The sequence below is a fragment of the Salvelinus fontinalis genome, chromosome 37, assembly GCF_029448725.1.
Source record: "Salvelinus fontinalis isolate EN_2023a chromosome 37, ASM2944872v1, whole genome shotgun sequence".
NCBI lineage: Eukaryota > Metazoa > Chordata > Actinopteri > Salmoniformes > Salmonidae > Salvelinus > Salvelinus fontinalis.
Window position 1 is genome coordinate 15096313 of NC_074701.1, and position 25842 is coordinate 15122154.

The 25842-nt window shown below is 42.0% G+C and overlaps 1 protein-coding gene across 1 annotated transcript in view; it reads right to left on the reverse strand.

Annotated features, from left to right (window-relative positions):
• Positions 1–32: 32 nt before the first annotated feature.
• Positions 33–25842, reverse strand: part of prkn (parkin RBR E3 ubiquitin protein ligase) — an 89907-nt gene continuing 64097 nt past the window's right edge. The window contains exons 8-12 of the mRNA XM_055902072.1: positions 9080–9141; positions 7773–7922; positions 2488–2574; positions 2071–2188; positions 33–252 (exon numbers count right to left, since the gene is read on the reverse strand). Of these exons, the coding sequence (XP_055758047.1) occupies positions 143–252; positions 2071–2188; positions 2488–2574; positions 7773–7922; positions 9080–9141 (527 nt within the window). The 3' untranslated portion in view covers positions 33–142. The remainder of the gene's footprint in view (positions 253–2070; positions 2189–2487; positions 2575–7772; positions 7923–9079; positions 9142–25842) is intronic.

A 25842-nucleotide genomic window follows, 5' to 3' on the forward strand; every position in this document is an offset into this window, starting at 1 on the left:
AGGCAAATGAGGTCACTGATTAAGAGATTGCGATAGGTCAGGGCACAGCTTTATTGAGTCTTTTAAACACGTGACTGATTTTGCATTTCAGTCCCAGGTACGTATTCCTGAGTGGCGGCAGGGCCTTTCTGAGGTCTCAGAGTCAGCCGAACCAGTGGTTGCCCATACACTCCCTGTTCCACTCCACACGACAGACCCAGCACCACTCAAATTTACACTGGGCACGGGGACACACCATGTGCATACAGCCACCTGGGAACACAGTGTAAAAACACACAACTTTACCGACAGGCAAAAAGGAGAAGAGAAGACTAAGCTTGGGAAAAGGACAATGTATGAAAGGATGGCATTTGAAATCTATTATACAGTATTGTTCCCACTGCAGAGGGGGGGGGGGGGGGGGGGGGGTTAAGGGGTTGGAGAAATAAAGGGCATATGGAAAACAACATAGATATAGAACATATACAGTACCAGTCAAAAGGATTAGAACACCTTCTCATTCAAGGGTTTTTCTTTAATTTGACTTTATTTATTTTCATTGTAGAAAAGTGAAGACATCAAAACTATGAAATAACACATATGGAATCATATAGTAACCAAAAAAGTGTTAAACAAATATATTTTATATTTGAGATTCTTCAAATAGCCACCCATTGCCTTGATGACAGCTTTGCACACTCTTGGAATTCTCTCAACCAGCTTCACCTGGAATGCTTTTCCAACAGTCTTGAAGGTGTTCCCAGATATGCTGAGCACTCGTTTGCTGCTTTTCCTTCACTCTGCGGTCCGACTCATCCAAAACCATCTCAATTTGGTTGAGGTCGGGGGATTGTGGAGGTCAGGTGGTCTGATGCAGCACTCCATTATTCTCCTATTTGGTAAAATAGCCCTTACACCGCCTGGAGGTGTGTTGGGTCATTGACATGTTGAAAAACAAATGATAGTCCCACTAATCCCAAACCAGATGGGATGGCGTATCTCTGCAGAATGCTGTGGTAGCCATGCTGGTTAAGTGTGCCTTTAATTCTAAATAAATCACAGACAGTGTCACCAGCAAAGCACCCCCACACTATTACACCTCCCCCTCCATGCTCTGTGGTGGGAAATACACATGCGTAGATCATCCGTTCATCCACGCCTCGTCTCACAAAGACACGGAGGTTGGAACCAAAAGTCTCCAATTTGGACTCCAGACCAAAGGACAAATTTCCACTGGTCCAATGTCCATTGCTCATGTTTCTTGGCCCAAGCAAGTCTCATCTTCTTATTGGTGTCCTTTAGTAGTGGTTTCTTTGCAGCAATTTGATCATGAAGGCCTGATTCGCCCAGTCTCCTCCGAACAGTTGATGTTGAGATGTGTCTCTTACTTGAACCCTGAAGCATTTATTTGAGCTGCAATTTCTGAGGCTGGTAACTCTAATGAACTTATCCTCTGCAGCAGAGGTAACTCTGGGTCTTCTATTCCTCATGAGAGCCAGTTTCATCATAGCACTTGATGGTTTTTGCGACTGCACTTGAAGAAATTCTTGAAATGTTCCGGATTGACTGACCTTCATGACTTAAAGTAATGATGGACTGTTTGCTTATTTGAGCTGTTCTTGCCATAATATGGACTTGCTCTTTTACCAAATAGGGCTATCTTCTGTATACCCCCCAACCTTGTCACAACACAACTGATTGGCTCAAACGCATTAAGAAGGAAAGAAATTCCACAATTTAGCTTTTAAGAAGGCACACCTGTTAATTGAAATGAATTCCAGGTGACTACCTCATGAAGCTGGTTGAGAGAATGCCAATCATGTGCAAAGCTGGTTATTTGAAGAATCTCAAATATAAAATCTATTTTGATTTGTTTAACACTTTTTTGGTTACTAAATGATTCCATATGTGTTATTTCATCATGTTGATGACTTCACAATTATGCTACAATGTAGAAAATAGTAAAAATAAAGAAAAACCCTTGAATGAGTAGGTGTTCTAAAACTTTTGACCGGTAGTGTGTGTATATATTGGAATAAGGATCAGAGAATGGATGGAGTGAAATGGATGGATGGAGAAACAGTGCCTTACCACTCTTCTCCACTGGGACCTTGCAATGTGGACATGGACGGGTGGTCTCGTCTATAGTCTCCTGCGAGGCCTGCTCCCACCGAGCCTGAAGAGCTGCCTCCTCGTCCACTACATAACCCTGGGGCGGGAGGTCAAGGGAAAGAGTATAGAGAGACCAGACCAGGGGTGGGGGTGTGATGAAATTTGGTTGATTTAGGAATGCCATCTTGTGGCATGTTTTAAAACTCAAGTCATACATAAAACATATAATATCTCAAAATTAATCTTTACTCACAACTCTGAATTATGAACTGTTACAAGCCATTACAAGTATGTTTCAGTGTCCCCATTTTAGATACTAATGCTGGTCATGTGGACTGTAGGGGGCAGCAGAGACAGTGCAACAGTGGGCAGCACACAGCTGATTGGCTCAGTTACCTGCAGGGCTCCTCCTGAGACAGGTGATGACCTCACACGACATTCCCCCTCATGGAATCCTTCCTTACAGTCACGGCAGAACACAAACTGCAAGAAGACACACAAAATGTTGCCTTAATAATATGATCCATTTAGTCACACTGAAAACCTGAACTGGGATGCTTCTTAATACTCTATAGTGGCTCCCATTCCTTTCCAATGGACGCCAGCCATGAATTTGCTTTCATCGGTATAGTTCCATCACAACCCTGCAGGTGAAGGAAAGGAGACGTGGAGATGAAGTCATTTTTTTTACTATTAAGACGCACCCCTGGTTTCAAGGCATTTAATGACTGGCTGTATCTTCTCCCACAGGTTGTATACAAGTTCCTAAGATAGACACTGGGTGGCGCCATCTCTATACGCTCCCCCACTAGGAGCCAGCCAGCCTGCATGTGGAAGTAGGGAGCTGATACACCAAATCCTTCCACAACAGGGATTAACAAGGAATCTAGAAGATGCTTTGTATTTTTAGCTCGACTCCATCTTTTGAAGCGCAACAGTGATTTTGCACTTCATCAAAGGTGCTGGAGTTTTGAAGGAGAGGGGGCTTGTCGCTGTTTCTTTCTTTTATTATCTGCTGTTTTTAAGTGTGACTGATAGCAGCTCTCCTCTCAGGTCTGGGAGACAGACGCCTCTTTGTTTCCAAACTCCTGCATAGCGCCGCCTGTGATGAGACGAGGGGAGAAGAGGAGCGCTTCTGACAGGCGCTTTCTTCCTCCCCCTCCCTCGTTCTTTCCCACTCTTCCCTCAGATGAGCCTCCATCATCATCTTCGGCAGAGAACTCTGAACAGTCGCTTCATCAAACGCCAGTGGCGTATGCACCAAAGCTTGTCTGAGACACGAGGCGATGAGAAGTGAGGAGTCTCAGGACTCGTCACTACACTGCACTGTAGCACGGTGACCTGATTGTCTGTGAAGTCATTTTGAATGGTTTTCTGCAACATTCAACAGTAACTTGTCTTAAGTCTCACTTCAGCAGAAGCTTCATATCACTACTGTTGTAATAAACTCAAATTATAACTATATGACAGCAAGAGCCTATGACAGGTCTCTTTTCCCCCTGATCAGGTCTCTTGGTCAGGAGAAAATCCTCACCTCTAAGTTTAAGTCATTTGTCTAGCTGAGTTGGGCCGGGTGGGGCTAAGGTTTGCGGCTGGGTTGAGGGTTGGCCAGTGGGTGGGTTGCGTGGCTGGTACAGAGACAGAGCTGCCCAGTGGAGTGTGGAAGACTCATGAGGGGTTGCAGCAGGGTTCCGGTGGCTGACAAACCCATTTCCCCTCGCCTCCCTTCACTGAGCAACACAACGGATCACAGCACCCCAGACAGCACCCTCAGAGGGTAAACATACACACACACACACACTCACAAAAACTGACATAGCCTTTGTAAGTCAACTGAATGAAACATTAAGTGATGTGCAGCCCTGTGCTGTTGCTCAGTAGCGGGTGGATATCATACTGTAATGTAGATTCAGCACACTGCAGTGTGTCTCAGTACAGAATCATATGGCACATGTGAAGTTTTGAACTGAGGGTGAACAGCAGCACTGGGAACTCTTCTAAATGAGAGCATTCTAGTGAAGCTCTAAGAAGAGCTCTGTGAGAGAGCTTACTGATGGCAAAGTCTTCCCCTTCTGCCCTCCCTGACACCCTTCCTTTCTCTCAATCTCTCGCTTCATCTCTCTCTCTCTCATATAAAGTGCATTCAGAAAGCATTCACACCCCTTGACATTTTCTACATTTTGTTGTGTTACAGCCTGAATTTAAATGAATTGAAATCATTTTGTCACTGGTCACACAATACCCTATAATGTCAAAGTGGAATGATGTTTGACATTTTTACAAATGAATGAAAAATAAAAACCTGAAATGTCTTGAGTTAATAAGTATTAAACCTCTTTGTTATGGCAAGCCTAAATAAGTTCAGGAGGAAAACGTTGCTTAGCCTCTCTTGGGTAGGGGACAGTATTTAGAATTTTGGATGAATGAGGTGCCCAATGTAAACTGCCTGTTACTCAGGCCCAGAACCTAGGATATGCATATGCATGGTAGTATGGATAGACAACACTCTAAAGTTTCCAAAACTGTTAAAATAATGTCTGTGAGTATAACAGAACCGATATGGCAGGCAAAAACCTGAGGAAAATCCATCCAGGAAGTGGGATATTTTTGATGTGGTTACTTTTCCATTGCCTGTATGTCATTGCCTGTATGCCTGTACAGTATGTCATGGGTTAGGACCTAGATTGCAGTTCCTATGGCTTCCACTAGCTGTCAACAGTCTTTAGACATTGTTTCATGCTTTTATTCTGAAAAATGAGGAAGAATGACAACATTTTCTGAGTGGTCGGTCAAATGAACCAGAGCTTTTTGCGCGCGCGACCGGGCCCTCCGTTCTTTTTCCTTTGTATTGAGTACGCTATTGTCCGGTTGAAATATTATCGATTATAAAGACAGACAACCTGAGGATGAATAAAAAACATTGTTTGACATGTTTCGACGAACTTTACCGGTACTATTTGGATGTATTCGTCTGCATGTTGTGACCGCCATTGAGCCAGTGGATTACTGAACAAAACGCGCCAACAAAACTGAGTTTTTGGGACATAAAGAGGGACTTTATCGAACAAAACAAACATTTATTGTGTAACCGGGACTCTTGTGACAACAACCAGATGAAGCTCATCAAAGGTAAGTGATTAATTTTATCGCTATTTCTGACTTTCGTGACTCCTCTACTTGTCTTCAAAATGTTTGTATGCTTTTGTAAGCGGGGCGTTGTCCTCAGATATTTGCATGGTATGCTTTCGCCGTAAAGCCTTTTTGAAATCTGACACAGCTGACGCTACCGTCCCACCTGCCCATAAGAAGTTTTAACAAGTCACATAATAAGTTGCATGGACTCACTCTGTGTACAATAATGGCATTTAAGATGATTTTTGTACCACACACATAAATATAATTGTAAGGTCTAGCAGTACATTTCAAACACAGATTCAACCACAAAGACCAGGGAGGTGCCTCACAAAGAAGGGCTCCAAACAGACATTGAATATCCCTTTGAGCATGGTGAAGTTATTAATTGCACTTTGGATGGTGTATCAATCAATGGATGGTGTACACCCAGTCACTACAAAGATGCAGGCGTCTGGAGTCCTTCCTAACTCAGTTGCCAGAGAGGAAGGAAACCACTCAGGGATTTCACCACAGTTACAGAGTTTAATGGCTGTGATAGGAGAAAACTAAGGATGGATCAACATGTTAGTTACTCCTCAATACTAACCTAATTGACAGAGTGAAAAGAAGGAAGCCTGTACAGAATAAAAATATTCCAAAACATGCATCTTGTTTTCAACAAGGCACTACAGTAATACTGCAAAAAATTTGGCAATGTTTGGGGCAAATCCAATACAACATATTACTGAGTTCCACACTACCGATTTTCAAGCATAGGGGTGGCTGCATCATGTTATGGGTATGCTTGTAATCGTTAAGGACTGGGAACTTTTTCAGGATAAAAAATAAAGGGAATGGAGCTAAGCACAGGCAAAATCCTAGAGGAAAACCTGGTTCAGTCTGCTTTCCACCAGACACTGGGAGATGAATTTAGCTTTTAGCAGGACAATAACTTAAAACGCAAGGCCAAATCTACATTGGAGTTGCTCACCAAGAAGACAGCGAAAGTTCCTGAGTGGCAGAGTTACTGTTTTGACTTAAATCAGCTTGAAAATGTATGGCAAGACCTTAAAATAGTTGTCTGGCAAGGATTAAACAACCAATTTGACAGAGCTTGAATCATTTAAAAAAGAATAACGGGCAAATGTTGCACAATCCAGGTGTGGAAAACTCAGAGACCCAGAAAGACTCACTGCCAAAGTTGATTCTAACATGTATTGACTCAGGGGGTTGAATACTTACCTAATCAAGATATATTAGTGTTATATTTCTCAGACAATTTATACAAATGTTAGATTTTTTCTTTTCTTTTAATATTTTGTGTAGATCGTTGACAGAAAAATGACAATTACATCCATTTTTAAACCACTTTGTAACACAACAAAATGTGGAAAAAGTCCAGGGGTATGAATACTTTCTGAAGGCACTGTCAGAAGAAAGAGTCTCTGACTCTCACACAATCACGTCACTCAGGACACAAAACAAAGATACTGTCTTGCTGTACACCTGCTAACTAAAAATCACACAGACACATTGGAGTCCCAAAGACAGAGGAATATTTCACCATCATCTCTTTAACACAGACAGACAGACACACACTATACGAACACCCACCCTGCAGTTCTCCCTATCCAACCCTACAGCCCACCTCCCATGTCTGCGTTCAGATTCAGTGCTAGGGCTCGTTTAACCTCGTCCCCAGGCTAATTGCAACCGAGAGCCGGCTGGTCGACGAGACTAGGACCTGCATGGTCCACAGAGATAAAATGTCCTATTGCATGTTTACAGGTCTCCTCTGATGAGCTGTACGTCGTACCAGAGCTGCAGCAAGGGGCTCCTAAAGCCAGTTCACAAACACTAGCAGGGAGGACATGAAAAAGACAGGGAGGCGGGCAATATTGATTTCTGTATGTGGTGTCTTTTAAGAGAAGCCAGCTCACCAGTATCCTAAGGCTTTGAGCACCCCCCCCCCCCAAAAGAGAACTGCATCTGGGGGAGTGTTAAAGTGATAGGACCCTTGTCTTAAAGTAGCAGCCTGACACTTATAAAAGCTTTATCTGCTTCCCACAGACCTCTGGATGGACTGGAATGAATGTGCGCACATACCCCTTCAATGTCACCTGACACACACACACTCTCTCTCTCTCTCTCTCTCTCTCTCTCTCTCTCTCTCTCTCTCTCCCTCTCTCCTCTCTCTCTCTCTCTCTCTCTCTCTCTCTCTCTCTCTCTCTCTCTCTCTCTCTCTCTCTCCTCTCTCTCTCTCTCTCTCTCTCTCTCTCTCTCTCTCTCTCTCTCTCTCTCTCTCTCTCTCTCTCTCTCTCTCTCTCTCCTCTCTCTCTCTCTCTCTCTCTCTCTCTCTCTCTCTCTCTCTCTCTCTCTCTCTCTGCGACCCCAATTCTGCTCCCCTGTGATGAAGATGGTGGTGTTTGCAAACATGCAATCAGTCAGCACTAATGTATACTATTTCCAAATCTTTAAATCGGGTGGCTAATTAGAGAACATCATGTAACTAGTTTTATAATTACATATTTTCACATGTTGTGTGCTTGCGCATATGCATGTCTCACCCCGCATCCCAAACCGTTGCTGAGCAGACACTGGATCATCCTCTTGTCCTCCTCCGGCAGCAGTCCTGCTCCACATCCAGGGGCTGGACACAACACTCCTCCCATCTGGAGGAGACACTCCTCGGCTGCATACTGCTGGTACCGCTCATACTGATATACACAGAGAGAGATTCATTCATTATTTCATTATCCATTTTTGATGGATTTGAAGTATATGAATTTCCGCTTTGACAATATGGCATTTCATGTCTTTAAGCATCATTTTATTGAAATGTATTGAGAGAGAAAGAAAAAGGCGGGGGCAAAAGAGAGGTGCACTCATGCATATGCACACACAATATACACACAACCACAGCATTATGACCAGACACATAGTCATGCTAATTGTGTCTCTGTGACAAAGGCTAATTGATGCATGCCTCAATCATACATCGGCATAAAGGCCCAGCTCAGAAGGGGCTTGTAACCATCCGGTTCACATCCCTTATGCTTTCAGAATGGCACGTTTCACTGAGCAATGGAACCACAGGGCAAGCTTAGAGTTGGCTATGCATTCATATTCACAATTCAAAGCCCCGACAATAACTCACTCATGCAACAGGAGCATTGTTTCATCACTTCATTATGTTTATTATTGCAAATGTGCTAATCCTATGTCGGAGTAAATTGAAATAATGTTGAAGAGAGTGTGTTTGCCTGAAGAGTCTCAGGAGTCAACAACGGCGGTTGGTCCTTATTGTTTATCATTTTCCTTATTAGTAAGCTACTTCAAAATGACACTCCTTTACAGTGGAAGTATAGAAGTGTTGAGGATAAGGAGGAGTATAGGGCACTCAAAATCAAAGCCAGATCCACTGCTTTCCACTACCTTGTAGGGTAAGATTTGAATGCCCCTGGCAGAGGGGGTGAATGAAGAGTATTGAGTGGTAGAGTAGAAAATCAGACACTCCCTCTTAAAAACGACTCCTGCTCTTCCTGGCTGAGGTGCTGTGAGATGGATGGAGAGAGAGTTGTTGCTCATTTGGGACGGATGTTAGGCTAGTTGAAGGGTGGGCTGGTAGCGCAGTTTGTAGAGCATGGAACTTGCAACACCAGGATAGTGGCATACACTGTATTATAGCACCAGATGAGACAATTAAAGCACTGTTAGATGTGACAGAGAGACAAGGAGCATATTTCCCATGTGACCTGAGTGAGACAGGAGGGCTGAGGTTGAGGCTGGGTGGCAGTGGGGATGCTAGCTTCCCTCTAGATAGGATAGGAGTTTGGCTGGAGTTGTTTGTTTGGGTACACTGTTCAGGACTCACCTGCTCATCACCTAGGGCCCGGAAGTGATGCAACTCCGTTATGAGAGAGTCTGGGCAGCCAGCTAGAGATAGAAAGAGAGGGAGAAAATAGACGTGAAGAAAATTGGTAAGGAAAGGGAGAGAAAAAGATGAGAGGGAAAGAGAAATGAGAATGATTGATCAGCTCAATCTCATCTCTGGGGTCAGATGTGTTTAGTGGTATGGGTATTGAGATGAATTCATGTATTTCCCTTTCCTGTCAAAGGCATACAAAATCCCCAAGCCAACGACCCCATAGGCGGACAAGAAATCAAGACAAGCCCCTTGGCAAACAAGCAGCTCTTGTAACACTAACACTAAATAGACTTGAACTTAGGGTCCCCAGACCTGGGCTAGGTTAAGGACAGAGTAAGTACTAGGTCCATAGGAAACCTGTGTCCAACCTCCAACTGTCCATGTTTCTTTGTATAGAGCCTGAGTGTGAGTAGTAGAACAAGTCAGACAATCTCCAGCATAGACACCATTAGCTGTAGCTTGAGCCCTGTAGGCTCCAGCATGCTAATGTCGCTAATCTCTCCTGGGGTCTCCTATGCCACAGCGCCGCCGCCACGGTCTCACTGTTCTTATGCAAATCCCTCCGACGAACGCTAATCACGCAGCCCGAGCTGGGAGGGACGTTGCGACGGGGAGAATGTGAAAAAGAAGAAGACAGAAAAAACACAGGACACTGACTTTTGTCTGAACGTAATTAAAGATACAGACAGCCGGCAACAGGGACAGAGTGACATGACGTTGCCATGGTGATGTGGTGACAGAGGAGCAGCCCTTGCAGATAGAAAGCGAATGACAGAGAGAGGCAGAGTGACAGAGATTGACAGACAGTCAGACAGACACAGATAACAAAGGGAACAGAGGAACAGCCATGAGAAAGAGAGAGAGAGACAAAAATGGAAGAGGAAGAGGGGGGGACAGACAGATAGGGAGGGATTCTCTAAGTAACGTCTCTCAGAACAGAAGACATACGAGTAACTAAAGTTTGAGGTCACAGGTCAAACAATGGATTCTACACCCGGGGTGCATTCAGTACGACAGAACGGTGTTAAACGTTTAAGTCAAAGGAAATTGTACTGTACGACCATTTCAAGTACGGCATGATTATGGTGGCCCAGAGGACGATCGTTCGTGTAGGGTGTACTGCATGAGTTTTGCAATTTAAAAATGGTCAAATTTAAATTGATCAGGCTACACCACGCCACACCCATCAAACGAGAGCAGACGTATTTCATAATAAGAATGCTGCCCACTGTTTTGGGGAATTGTGTCGTTTAGTACAAACAGTCACACAAACGTAGTAAACATTGAGCCGAACTGAACGCACCCCCGGATTTATGTTGTGCCATTTCCCATCACTCTGCTGCTAATCCGAAAGAACAACCAGTTAAAAAGGAGATCAACTTCTCAAAGTCCGTGTCAAATCAATTCACTCAGCGCTTCCTTAATAATGACTGTTATTTAGCCGCCGTGCTTGATAGTTTATTGATCCCTTCATAACAGTGTGTAAAATTGCCTTAAGACAACCGTTTTAAACTTGCGCGACTGAAGGGGAAAGACGGGAGTCTGAGGATGTGGAGGGGCTGAAATGGTCGGTTATCATCTGTACATGAGGATGGTGTACCATCTCTATCAGTAAAGCAGAACGCTTCATAAGTATTGGGACAGTGACAATGGTTGTTTTGGCTCTGTACTCCAGAACTTTTGGATTTGAAATGATACAATGACTTTGAGGTTAAAGTGCAGACTGTCAGCTTTAATTTGAGGGTATTTCAATCCATATTGGGTGAACCGTTTAGAGTACTTTTGTAAATATTATCCACATTTTAGAGGACCAAAAGTATTGAGACACACTTATGTGTATTAAAGTAGTCAACAGTTTAGTATTTGGTCCCATATTCCTAGCACTCAATGATTACATCAAGCTTTTAACTCCACAAACGTTTTGGATGATTTGCTGTTTGTTTTGGTTGTGTTTCAGAATATTTTCTGCCCAACAGAAATGAATGATAAGTAATGTATTGTGTCATTTTGGAATCACTTTTACTGTAAATAATAATATGTTTCTAATCACTTCTACATTAATGTGGATGCTACCGAATCGTGAATAATTGTTTTATTCACGAAACAAAAAAACATTTCAAAAAACACCATTTCAAACCTTGCTTACATTTGTATACGATCACGTGTGTCTCTATTATGCGTTAAATTAAATTGGAGCTGATTTCCTTTTTTTTTTTTTTTTTTTACAGTCCATTATGCTCAGAAAACTTGGGAGGCCAAATAAAACCACCCAAACCACCAAATTTGTCCCACCAATTTGTCCCACCAGTTGTCCCACCAATACCTTTCTCCCTTCCCTCTCTCTTGACTACTGAGGGACGCTTGAATAGCCTTTGTTAGAGATAGAGAGTCTGTGAACATCAAACAAGTGGAAGGACAGCAACCATATTTCGGTAATAGAACCAGTTGAAAATATGCGTTGGTACTTAATGATTATGTTCGGTTCGGTTATATTATGTTCACAGGTATGTTCAGTTCGGTTGTCATCTGAGACATTATGACTGATGACAGGACGACATAAACTGTATCTGGGAAAGTCTACACATTATAGTTATCAGATTCACATGGAATTGTTGTGCAATTTAAATTAAACTATTTGTGAAAAGATTAAATGTAATTTTAGCTTCCAAATGAGAGAATTTGAGAATTGAGCTCTGCTCAATCAGTGGCCCGCCCCTGTGAAGAGACATGGGTTATAAACTATGAAACACACCCTTCTCCCTCCACTATATAAGCCCTTGACGAAAATGTAACCTTCTGTTCCGGGTACATTAGGATGACAGTCCGATGTCAGAAGGATTCAAATAATAACTACAGAACGAAGCCAACCTCAGCGTGAGCTTTGGTTGCGAAAGGTATGAACTTTGAACTCTTATTCGCTACAGAAGTGATACCTTTTAGCCGTTGACTTAGCAGCGGCTAAAAGCCGCTGTAAACGTGGGCAAGGAAAGGACGGACAGAGTATCCCGTCTACCACACAATGACGACACTACAACATTTCCCGTTCACCACCAGAGACACTCTTAAAAGGACAAAGGACTCTGTTGGGCAACATGGCCTTCCATCTACCGCCAACCTATTGAAGCGCAGCTCAGAGTAAATATTTATTGTATTTTTCTTTTCCAAATGGGCAGTAATTTAGAATGGATAAGATTCTGTATTTACAATAGAGTAGCTGCCTACGGCCCGATAGAGACATTGCTTCTCCCTTTGTTCTTCAGTCTTCCCGCTCCTTCACTCAAACCCAACCCCCTTTTCTTTGTGTAACCAGCTGTCATATCTGTTCCGTCCACTAGGGACGTTTTCCTTTATGACATAATTTGTAATCAAGGTATGATTCATTCTGTGTATATGTAATTCTGTGTGATTAGTTAGGTATTTAGTAAATAAATAATTAAACCTAATTTTGTATTGCTGATTCAACTTGTTAGCCAGGGTTCGTGAAGATAACCAAGAATTTACAACTTTCAGATGGGACTGAAATAAGGTGACGATTAATGTTGACTGCTATTGATGTAAATTATTACTAGGTCTTTAAGAGTTTATTCGGAAGATAACTGCTCTATAAATATTGTTTCGTGGTGCCCCGACTTTCTAGTTAATTACATTTACATGATTAGCTCAATCAGGTAATATTAATTACAGAGAAAGGATTTTATAGAATAGCATGTCATATCACTTAATCCGGCATAGCCAAAGACACGACAGCAGGGTTGGTACTGGTTAGTCCCTGGATGGGAGACCAGATGCTGCTGGAAGTGGTGTTGGAGGGCCAGTAGGAGGCACTCTTTCCTCTGGTCTAAAAAAATAAATATTCTAATGCCCCAGGGCAATGATTGGGGACATTGCCCTGTGTAGGGTGACATCTTTTGGAGGGGACGTTAAATGGGTGTCCTCACTCTGTGGTACTAAAAAGATCATAAGAGTAGGGGTGTTAACCCAGGTGTCCTGGCTAAATTCCCAATCCTGCTGAAAGGTGAATTCATCTCCCAGTGTCTGGTGGGAAGCAGACAACCAGGTTTTCCTCTAGGATTTTGCCTGTGCTTAGCTCCATTCCCTTAATCTTTATCCTGAAAAACTCCCCAGTCCTTAATGATTACAAGCATACCCATAACATGATGCAGCCACCACTATGCATGAAAAGCATGAAAATATAGAGAGTGGTACTCAGTAACGTGTTGAATTGGATTTGTCAAAAACATACTGTTACACATATTCAGAACAAAAAAAAAATGTCAGTATTATTTTAGTGCCTTGTTGCAAAGGATGCATATTCTGTACAGGCTTCCTTCTGTTCACGCTGTCAATTATGTTAGTACTGTGTAGTAACTACACAGTTGTTGATTCATCCTCAGTTTTCTTCTATCACAGCCATTAAACTCGGTAACTGTTTTAAAGTCACCATTGGTCTCATGGTGAAATCTCTGGGCGGTTTCCTTCCTCTCCAGAAACCTCTCTAGCAACTGAGGATGCCTGAATCTTTGTCGTGGCAGGATAGTGTATCAATACACCCAAAGTGTAATTAATAACTTCACAATGCTCAAAGGGATATTGTTTTCACCCATCTACCATTATGTGCCCTTCTTTGCAAGGCATTAAAAAACCTCCCTGGTCTTTGTGGTTGAAATTCACTGCTCGACTGAGGGACCTTACAGATAATTGTATGTGTGGGTTACAGAGATGAGGTAGTCATTCAAAATTCATGTTAAACACTACTGTGCACACAGAGTGAATCCATGCAACTTATGTGACATTTCATCACTCCAACTTTTACTGCTGAACTTATTTAGGCTTGTCATAACAAAGGGGTTGAATACTTATTGACTCAAGACAAAAAATATATAAAATACATAATTCCATTTTGACATTATGGGGTATTGTGAGTAGGCCAGTGACCCCAAAAAATCTAAATTTAGTCCAATTTAAATTCTGTCTGTTAATACAACAAAATGTAGAAAAGGTCAAGGGGTGCGAATACCTTCTGAAGGCACTGTAACTGTACTGATACTGATGCAGTGGAGAGTATGTGAGTGGAACTGGAGCGGAGCGATCACAATTTGACTGGAGCAGAGCTAGATTCCCAAAGGCTGGAGCTTCCGCCTTCTCACCCGCTCCAACTTTGCTCCAGTAGCGCTCACTTCACGAGCTCAGGGCATGCCCGGCTCAGCATACATTTGTAGTCTCCTTGTTTGCTACTATAGCCCCTTGCTTTTACTACAGTCACAGAGTTATCGAAATATTTTCATAAAGAAACTAATAAAACACACTAAATCAAGGTGACTAACAAAGATGAGGCCCAAGAGCAAGAGACGGAGTGCGGTGATGTAGAGTCCACAACTAAAGAATCAACGTGGAATCTGAAAAGACACGTATCCTGAAAGCATGATGGTGTACTTACTATGTGCACATGCTAAGAAAAGGAACGAGGTGGGTAGATAACTAAGTGTGTCTTTGTAGCAAAGTATTTATAAACTAAAAATCAGATCTCTTAAACGTTGCATTCATTTTTGTTTCATTATCTATACAATAGGCCATACTTGATTTTATCCCAATAGGCCTGGCATATTCCCACGTTCAAGGAGCTTTCTTTTTTGCATTGAGTTATTTTGCCTAAAAACCTTTAGGTCTACATGTATGTATGTATGTATGTATGTATGTATGTATGTATGTATGTATGTATGTATGTATGTATGTATGTATGAAAATATAAAAAATAAACTCTGCATCTCTGCCCAGCCTGGCAAGAGTGGCAAAAAGGGTGATTAGCATCCCCAGTGGCTCTGCACACGAGGAGAGGATATTCTCTGCTGCTGGCCAGCTCTCCAGGCATCATCGCATGAGCCTGAAGCCACACACTGGCCAAACAGTGTGAATGAATTCAAAGGCACTAAGTCATTTTTTGTTTAACTTGCATTTAATTCTAAGTAAGTCACAGCCTATATGTGCAATTTATAGACAATAATGATTAATACAACAAAATGTTGTTTAAATGCTGAGCGCTTTATGTCTCTACCAGCCTATTGTGTCGCACACTCAAATGCTTCACAATGTATTTCTTTGTAGGCTATAGCCTTGAAATAATATAGCCTAAATAATTCATTTTTGTTCCTTCTTAGGCTCCTGGTCTGGCTCCTGACTTATTTAGTGTTATATGCTGTTTAATGTGACATGTATCCTATTTGAAATGATGTGTGCTTCTTACGTTTACCTTTTCATGTTTATTCAAATACTTTTCATTCAAATCCATATGGTTTACTTCAAAACCAAATGGTAGGTCCAGGTAGTCACAAAAATAGATGGGTGTTGGTTAAATTGTGATTTTAATGAATGGAGCAAATTTGGAAAGGCATTTTTTTTTGTTCCTGTGAGCGTAGAGCGGTCTTTAGTGGAGCGGTTTTTAGCGGAGCGGTTGGAAAGGACATGGAGCACCGAAGCGGTACGCAAACACTGGTCCTTGAGCAAGGAGGGGGATTTCCAACAGCGCAACTCCTCTCACATGCTCTGATGCAGTACAATTCAGTTTTTTGTGTGAATATAAGTCTATTGATCTGTCATCAGTTAATCACTCTAACATCAGGACAGGGTAGTACCAATCCATTTCTCTAGAGACATTCTGAACTCTATAAGCCTTTCTAGTACAGCACAGGTATGAAGAAGTATCGTCTTGCTATTTACTATGCACGGGCCGATGCCGACAAATTTGGGCCGTCTTAAAAAAAAAATATATATATATTTTTTTGGTGAGGTCCCGACCGGCCTTGATTTCAACGTCCACAAACATCTGGACCGGCCTTGATTTGACCCAAACATAGACATTTAGTATTCTTTCAGATTTGGTCCGGTTTGGAGACAGCAAAGCACACCACAGTACAGCACAGCACAGTAGATTACAGTATAATGTACTGTATTGTAGAGACAGACAATATGGAGAAAAAAAAAATGCACATTGCGATGCATTTTTTGCTATGAATATCAATCTGTGATAAATTACAATAAATCATTTTGGGGGGGGGGGGGGGGGGGGGATATGGGGGAAAAAATGTAATACTACAATATGTATACAGTACCAGTCAAAAGTTTGGACACACCTACTAATTCAAGGGTTTTTATTTATGTTTTACTATTTTCTACATGGTAGAATATTAGTGAAGGCATCAAAACTATGAAATAACACATATGGAATCATGTAGTAACCAAAAAAAAGTGTTAAACAAATCAAAATATATTTTAGATTTTATATTCTTCAAAGTAGCCACCCTTTTCCTTGATGACAGCTTTACACACTCGTGGCATTCTCTCATTTAGCTTCATGAGGTAAAATAGCCCTTACACAGCCTGGAGGTGATAGTCCCACTAAGCGCAAACCAGATGGGATGCTGTGGTAGCCATGTTGGTTAAGTGTGCCATTGTTGAAAATAGTAAATATAAAGAAAAACCCTGGAATGAGTAGAGTAGGTGTGTCCAAACTTTTGACTGGAACTGTGTGTGTGTGTGTGTGTGTGTGTGTGTGTGTGTGTGTGTGTGTGTGTGTGTGTGTGTGTGTGTGTGTGTGTGTGTGTGTGTGTGTGTATGTATATATAAAAAAAATTGCCTATGATAAAAAAGTAAGCTATTTCATCTAACATATCCAGAAAGTGCATGATCGATATTTTGATGTGCAACCTGTCAAAATGCACATTTTTGTGCATATTGGCCTATATTATTTGCATCCTGAGGAAGTGGGATCTCAAAACACTTAGCTGGATTGCTAACTCTAAATATGATTTTATTTCTATAGAGCTATGTTGGCTAAAATGATTAATCTATCAGGAAATAGGCTAATGTCCTACAAAAACCTTCCAGCGCTAGGCTAGTTCAAAATCAAATTAAAAAAGTGTATCGGTCGCATACACAGTTAAGCAGATGTTATAGCGGGTGCAGCGAAATTATTATGGTACTTGCTTCTAACAATGCAGTGAAATGTCAAACAAGTACACAAAAGTACACAAATCCAATTAACAACCCAAACAGCACTGTAACAGTAATCAAAATGCAAATCTAAAAGGTATGTACTCCGGAATTATTTACACAAGATATACCTAGAATGATATGTACAGCAGTAGATACAGCAATAGTATTCAGACCCCTTGACTTTTTCAACATTTTGTTACATTACAGCCTTATTCTAAAATTGATTACATTTTTTGTTTCCCATCAATCTACACACAATACCCCATAATGACAAAGCAAAAACAGGTTTTTAGAAATGTTTGCACATTTATGAGAAAAATAAAATATCACATTTACATATATATTCAGACCCTTTAATCAGTACTTTGTTGGAGCACCTTTGGCAGTGGTTACAGCATCGAGTCTTCTTGGGTATGACACTACAAGTTTGGTACACTTGTATTTGGGGATTTTCTCCCATTTTTCGCTGCAGATCCACTCAAGCTCTGTCAGGTTGGATGGGGAACGTCGCTGCACAGCTATTTTCAGGTCTCCTCAGAGATGTTCGATCGGGTTCAAGTCCGGGTTCTGGCTGGGCCACTCAAGGACATTCAGAGACTTGTACCAAAGCCACTCCTGAATTTCTCTTGGCTATGTGCTTAGGGTCATTGTCCTGTTGGAAGCTGTACGTTCGCCCCAGTCTGAGGTCCTGAGCGCTCTGGAGTAGGTTTTCATCAATTATCCCTCTGTACTGTGCTCCGTTCATCTTTCCCCTGATCCTGACTAGTCTTCCAGTACCTTCCACTGAAAAACATCCCCACAGCATGATGCTGCCACCACGCTTCACCAAAGGGATGGTGTCAGGTTTCCTTCTGAGGTGATGCTTGGCATTCAGGCCAAAGAGTTCTATCTTGGTTTCATCAGACCAGAGAATCTTGTTTGTCGTGGTCTGAGAGTCTTTAGGTGCCTTTTAGCAAACTCCAAGCGGGCTGTTATGTGCCTTTTACTGAGGAGTGGCTTCTGTCTGGCCACTCTACCATAAAGGCCTGATTGGTGGAGTGCTGCAGAGATGGTTGTCCTTCTGGAAGGTTCTCCCATCTGCACAGAGGAACTCTGGAGCTCTGTCAGAGTGACAATCGGGTTCTTGGTGACCTCCCTGACCAAGGCCCTCCTCCCCCGATTGCTCAGTTTGGCCGGGTGGCCAGCTCTAGGAAGAGTCTTGGTCTTCCATTTATCTTCCATTTAACAAGGAAAATTCGCCCTTGTCGGGTCATTTCCCACGTCCCCGTGAGGACAACGGCTATTTTAAGCTGAGGGGTAATGTTTAGGGTTAGAATTAGGGTAAGTGGTTAGGGTTAAAGGTTAGGGAAATTGGATTTTGAAAGGAAATTAATTTTAGATCCCCATGAGGATAGAAGAACATAATGTGTGTAAGTAGAACAAACACGTTGACTCACACGACCTGTAGAGAAACGCCAATGACATCCTTCTCTCTTTCAGGTTGTCGAAACAGTCTATGACTCTGTCATACAGTACACGCTTGTAGATGTTATCCTAGGCTGCCTGGCTAAAATGCTTCATCGCTAGCCTAACTTCCTTTCAAAGGAAACGATGCGCCAGGCCAACGAGTTAACATTAGCCTACTACATCTAGCTACATATTGAACTTCCATCCTCTCAGGCCAGGGGCACAACAATGTATGAATTAACGGTTGGATCAGAATTGCCTTCATAATCATTGGCCAGTACGAAAAATTAAGTAAAACCACAAGTCCAAATCCCTATCTCCATCCATAGCTAATTTAGGAAAGGGATGATTTTACCTAGCTAGTTACTGGAGGACAACGACATGAAACAATTCAATTTGTTTTTTTTTATTGAGGAAGGCCAAATGCTCGCTGGCTTCCCTTGCATTCAAAGCTACGGGCGACAAAGTCATACTCTTTTTGTTCATAATGTCTTGTACCCCCAGAGTAAGTGCATGTGACAGATGGGAGCAATAATACATATTCTATGTTGGAATCTTCCGTTGGCTCCTCTTTGCGATATTAAATGTATACAAAATATTATTGGGATATAAAGCTTACTTCATTGAGAATGTTGTACAGTGCCTTCAGAAAGCATTCACACCCCATGACTTTTCCCACATTTTGTTGTGTTACAGCCTGCGATTTTTTGTTACTGGCCTTTATGTTTTTAGAAATGTTTAGATTTTTTTTTTTTTTTAAGAAAAGTTGAAATCTTTAGTCAATAAGTATTAAACCCCTTTGTTATAGCAAGCCTAAATAAGTTCAGGACTAAAATGTTGCTTAACAAGTTACATAATAAGTTGCATGGACTCACTCTGTGTGATATAATAGTGTAACATGATTTTTGAATGACTACCTCATCTCCGTACCCCACACATACAATTACTTATAAAGGTCATTCAGTCAAGCAGTTCATTTCAAACACAGATTCAACCACAAAGACCAGGGAGGTTTTCCAATATGTCGCAAAGAAGGGCACCTATTGGTAGATGGGTAAGAATAAAAAAATAAAACATTAAATATCCCTTTGAGCATGGTGAAGTTATTAATTACACTTTGGATGGTGTATCAATACACCCAGTCACTACAAGGATACAGACATCCTTCCTAACTCAGTTGCCAGAGAGGAAGGAAAACGCTCAGGGATTTCCCCATGAGGCCAATGGTGACTTTAAAAACAGTTACAGAATTTAACGGCAGTAATAGGAGAAAATAAAGGATGGATCAACAACATTGTATTTACTCTACAATCCTAACCTAATTGACAGAATGAAAAGAATGAAGCCTGTGCAGAATATACATCATTTTTGCAACAAGCCACTAAAATAATACTGAAAAAAATTGGCAAAGCATTTCATGTTTTGTCCTGAATACAAAGTGTTATGCTTAGGGAAAATCCAATACAACACATTACTGAATAACTCTCCATATTTTGGTGGCTACATAAAATCAAGATTTATTTATACAACACATTTGAGACATGGAACGCAACACAATGTGCGTGCGTCACAGGAAAAAAACCGAATAGAAATCTATGAAAATAATAGCTGAAATATTTACTACATAACATACATAGATTTAAAACAAAAGAATGACAGTAACCGACTGACTAAAAAGCACCCTAAGGAAAAGCAAATCTAAAAAGGTGTGTTTTAAGGTCTCTTAAATATGTCCACAGTTTCAGCTCCCCTCAGGTTCTCTGGCAGGTTATTCTAAAGGCTGGGGGCATAATAACTAAAGGCTGCCTCTCCATGCCTCTTGGTCCTAGGCTTTGGGATAGTTAAAAGGCCAGTGCCAGAGGACCGGAGGGACCTACTGGGTACATAACTTAAAAGCATGTCTGACATGTATTGGGGTGCACAATTGTGGATTGATTTAATAACCAAAATACCTAGGTTTTTTTACATGGTATTTTATCTTTATTGAACGTGAATTAAAATGTGAGGCCAGATTCTGTCTCTGTGCTTTGGCTCCAACAATATGTACCTTGGTCTTGTCTTCATTTAGCTCCAGGAAGTTGTGAGCCATCCAAGTATATAAATCACTAATATGGTCTAATCATTTATCCGTGGAGCTAAAATCCTATGGTGACACAGAAATGTAAAGCTGTGTATCGTCTGCGTAGCAGTGAAAATCCATGCTGTGCTTTCTGATGACGCTGGATGGATTAAATAAATGAAATTCCTCATCAATCTACACACAATGCCCCATAATGACAAAGCGAAAACAGGTTTTTAGAATGACATGTTTTTTTTATTTTATTTACTATGAGACTCGAAATTGAGCTTCAGGTGCATCCTGTTTCCATTGATCATCCCTGCGATAGTCTACAATTTGATTGGAATCCACATGTGCAAATTCAATTGGTTGGACATAATTTGGAAAGGCACACACCTGTCTATATAAGGTCCCACAGTTGACAGTGCATGTCAGTGTAAAACCAAGCAATGAGGTCGAAGGAATTGTCCGGAGAGCTCCGAGACATGATACCAAAACATTTCTGCAGCATTGAAGGTCCCCAAGAACACACTGGCCTCCATCATTCTTAAATGGAAGACGTTTGGAACCACCAAGAATCTTCCTAGAGCTGGCCACCCAGCCAAACTGAGCAATCGGGGGAGAAAGGCCTTGGTCAAGGAGGTAACCAAGAACCCGATGGTCAATCTGAGAGAGCTCCAGAGTTCCTCTGTGGAGATGGGAGAACCTTCCAAAAGGACAACCATCTCTGCAGCACTCCACCAATCAGGCCTTTATGGTCGAGTGGCCAGACGGAAGCCACTCCTCAGTAAAAGGCACATACAGGCCCTCTTGGAGTTTGCCAAAAGGAACAAAGGAGTATCAGACCATGAGAAACAAGATTCTCTGGTACGATGAAACCAAGATTGAACTCTTTGGCCTGAATGCCAAGTGTCACATCTGGAGGAAACCAGGCAACGCTCATCACATGGCCAATACCATCTCTACGGTGGTGGTGGCAGCATCATGCTGTGGGGATGCTTTTCAGTAGCAGGGACCGGGAGACTAGTCAGGATGAAGGGAAAGATGATAGAAGCAAAGTACAGAGAGATCGTTGATGAAAACCTGCTCCAGAGAACTCAGGACCTCCTACTGTGGTGAACGTTCACCTTCCAACAAGACCACAACGCTAAGTGCACAGCCAAGACAATGCAGGGAGTGACTTCGGGACAAGTCTCTGAATGTCCTTGAGTGGCCCAGCCAGAGCCCGGACTTGAACCCAATCGAACATCTGTGGAGAGACTTGAAAAATAGCTGTGCAGCGACACTCCCCAACCAACCTGACAGAGCTTGAGAGGATCTGCAGAGAAGAATGGGAGAAACTCCAAATACAGGTGTGCCAAGCATGTAGTGTCATACCCAAGAAGACTCGAGGCTGTAATTGCTGCCAAAAGTGCTTCAACAAAGCACTGAGTAAAGGGTCTGAATACCTATGCAAATGTGATATATATATATATATATATATATTTTTTTTTAATATAATTTACATTTGCTGAAATTTCTAAAACCTGTTTATGCTTTCTCATTATGGGGTATTGTGTGTAGATACAGTTGAAGTCGGAAATTTACATACACCTTAGCCAAATACATTTAAACTCAGTTTCACAATTCCTGACATTTAATCCAAGTAAAACTTTCCTGTCTTAGGTCAGTTAGGATCACCACTTAAATTTTAAGAATGTGAAATGTCAGAATAATAGTAGAGAGAATGATTTATTTCAGCTTAAATTGTTTAACTTGGGTCAAACGTTTTGGGTAGTCTTCCACAAGCTTTTTTGGCGCATTCCTCCTGACAGAGCTGGTATAACTGAGGCAGGTTTGTAGGCCTCCTTGCTCGCACACGCTTTTTCAGATCTGGCCACAAATTGTCTATAGGATTGAGGTCAGTGCTTTGTGATGGCCACTCCAATACCTTGACTTTGTTGTCCTTAAGCCATTTTGCCACAACTTTGGAAGTTTGCTTGGGGTCATTGTCCATTTGGAAGACCCATTTGTGACCAAGCTTTAACTTCCTGACTGATGTCTTGAGATGTTGCTTCAATAAATCCACCTAATTGTCCTGCATCATGATCCCATCTATTTTATGAAGTGCACCAGTCCGTCCTGCAGCAAAGCTTCCCCACAACATGATGCTGCCACCCCCATGCTTCACGGTTGAGACGGTGTTATTCGGCTTGCAAGCCTCCCCCGTTTTCCTCCAAACATAACGATTGTCATTATGGCCAAACAGTTCTATTTTTGTTTCATCAGACCAGGGGACATTTCTCCAAAAAGTAAGATCTTTGTCCCCATGTGCAGTTGCAAACCGTAGTCTGGCTTTTTTATGGCGGTTTTGGAGCAGTGGCTTCTTCCTTGCTGAGCGGCCTTTCAGGTTATGTCGATATAGGACTTGTTTAACTGTGGATATAGATACCTTTGTACCTGTTTCCTCCAGCATCTTCACAAGGTCCTTTTCTGTTGTTCTAGGATTGATTTGCACTTCTCGCACCAAAAGTACGTTCATCTTTAGAAGACAGAGCGCATCTCCTTCCTGAGTGGTATGACGCCTGCGTGGTCCCATGGTGTTTATACTTGCGTTCTATTGTTTGTACAGATGAACGTGGTATCTTCAGGCGTTTGGAAATTGCTCCCAAGGATGAACCAGACTTGTGGAGGTCTACAATTTTCTGAGGTCTTGGCAATTTCTTTTGATTTTCCAATGATGTTAAGCAAAGAGGCACTGAGTTTGAAGGTAGGCCTTGAAATACATCCACAGGTACACCTCGAATTGACTCAAATGATGTCAATTAGCCTATCAGAAGCTTCTAAAGCCATGACATCATTTTCTGGAATTTTCCAAGCTTTTTAAAGGCATAGTCAAATTAGTGTATGTAAACAATTGTTGGAAAAATTACTTGTGTCATGCACAAAGTAGATGTCCTAACCGACTTGCAAAAACTATAGTTTGTTAACAAGAAATTTGTGGAGTGAAAAACGAGTTTTAATTACTCCAACATAGTGGGGAGAAGAAGTATTTGATAACCTGCAAAATCAGCAGTGTTTCCTACTTAGAAAGCATGTAGAGGTCTGTAATTTTTATCATAGGTACACTTCAACTGTGAGACGGAATCTGAAACAAAAATCCAGAAAATCACATTGTATGATTTTTAAGTAATTAATTTGCATTTTATTTGCTTTGACATAAGTATTTGACCACCTACCAACCAGAAAGAATTCCGGCTCTCACAGACCTTTTTCTTTAAGAAGCCCTCCTGTTCTCCACTCATTACCTATATTAACTGCACCTGTTTGAACTCGTTACCTGTATAAAAGACACCTGTCCACACACTCAATCAAACAGACTCCAACCTCTCCACAATGGCCAAGACCAGAGAGTTGTGTAAGGACATCAGGGATCAAATTGTAGACCTGCACAAGGCTGGGATGGGCTACAGTACAATAGGCAAGCAGCTTGGTGAGAAGGCAACAACTGTTGGCGCAATTATTAGAAAATGGAAGAAGTTCAAGATGACGGTCAATCAACCTCGGTCTGGGGCTCCATGCAAGATCTCACCTCGTGGGGCATCAATGATCACGAGGAAGGTGAGGGATCAGCCCAGAACTACACGGCAAGACCTGGTCAATGACCTGAAGAGAGCTGGGACCACAGTCTCAAAGAAAACCATTAGTAACACACTACGCCGTCATGAATTAAAATCCTGCAGTGCACGCAAGGTCCCCCTGCTCAACCAAGCGCATGTCCAGGCCTGTCTGAAGTTTGCCAATGACCATCTGGATGATCCAGAGGAGGAATGGGAGAAGGTCATGCAGTCTGATGAGACAAAAATAGAGCTTTTTGGTCTAAACTCCACTCGCCATGTTTGGAGGAAGAAGAAGGATGACTACAACCCCAAGAACACCATCCCAACTGTGAAGCATGGAGGTGGAAGCATCATTCTCTGGGGATGCTTTTCTGCAAAGGGGACAGGACGACTGCACCGTATTGAGGGGAGGATGGATGGGGCCATGTATCGCGAGATCTTGGCCAACAACCTCCTTCCCTCAGTAAGAGCATTGAAGATGGGTCGTGGCTGGGTCTTCCAGCATGACAACGACCCGAAACACACATCCAGGGCAACTAAGGAGTGGCTCCGTAAGAAGCATCTCAATGTCCTGGAGTGGCCTAGCCAGTCTCCAGACCTGAACCCAATAGAAAATCTTTGGAGGGAGCTGAAAGTCCGTATTGCCCAGCGACAGCCCCGAACCCTGAAGGATCTGGAGGTCTGTATGGAGGAGTGGGCCAAAATCCCTGCTGCAGTGTGTGCAAACCTGGTCAAGAACTACAGGAATCGTATGATCTCTGTCATTGCAAACAAAAGGTTTCAATTTTAGAATTAGGCTGTGTCATAACAAAATGAAGAAAAACATAAGGGGTCTGAATACTTTCTGAATGCACTGTATATACTAAACAGTACAGGACCCAAAATCGAACCTTGTGGAACGCCACGTGATATGTATTTTCTCTGAGTTATGTTCACCAAGGGTGACAAAAAAATATAGACTGGTCAAATTGGTCCTAAACCAATTTAAAACTGGATCGGAGAGCCCAACCCACTTCTCCAGTCTGTCCAGAAGGACACCATGGTCAACAGTTTTGAATGCAGCACTTAAATCCAAGAGAGCTGTTTGGCATCTGTGTTGGCTCTGAGATCATTTACCACTTTAAGGCTGTCTCTCTGCTGTGGTGGGCATTCCAAAAAATTATTTAGCTGTTTGAAAACCAATTTCTCCCGAATTTTGCTTAAGAATGGAAGGTTGGCCGAAAATTGTTAAAAGCTGAACAATCTTGATTAATTTTCCTCACAAGGGGTTTCAACATATCAGTTTTTAATGCAGTGGGGAAAGTGCCTGTGAACAGGGAGTGATGAACAATAGCTTGCACTTCTTCAAATATGCAATTAAAAACTGTTTTGTAAGAAGTTGGTGGGGATAGAATTGAGAAGGCAGATAGAAGTTTCCAGTTGTGATATCACTTTCCTGAGCATGTCTGTGTCAACCAGGGAAAATAAATCCATAGTGCCTTTACATGGTAGGCTAGAGCAAATATCAAACTTCTTGTCAGGTGTTGTTTGACTGATACCCAGCTTAATGTTGGTTATCTTATCTCTGAAATATGCCACACACTCATTACATTTAGGTGTGGATGAAAGTTCACATA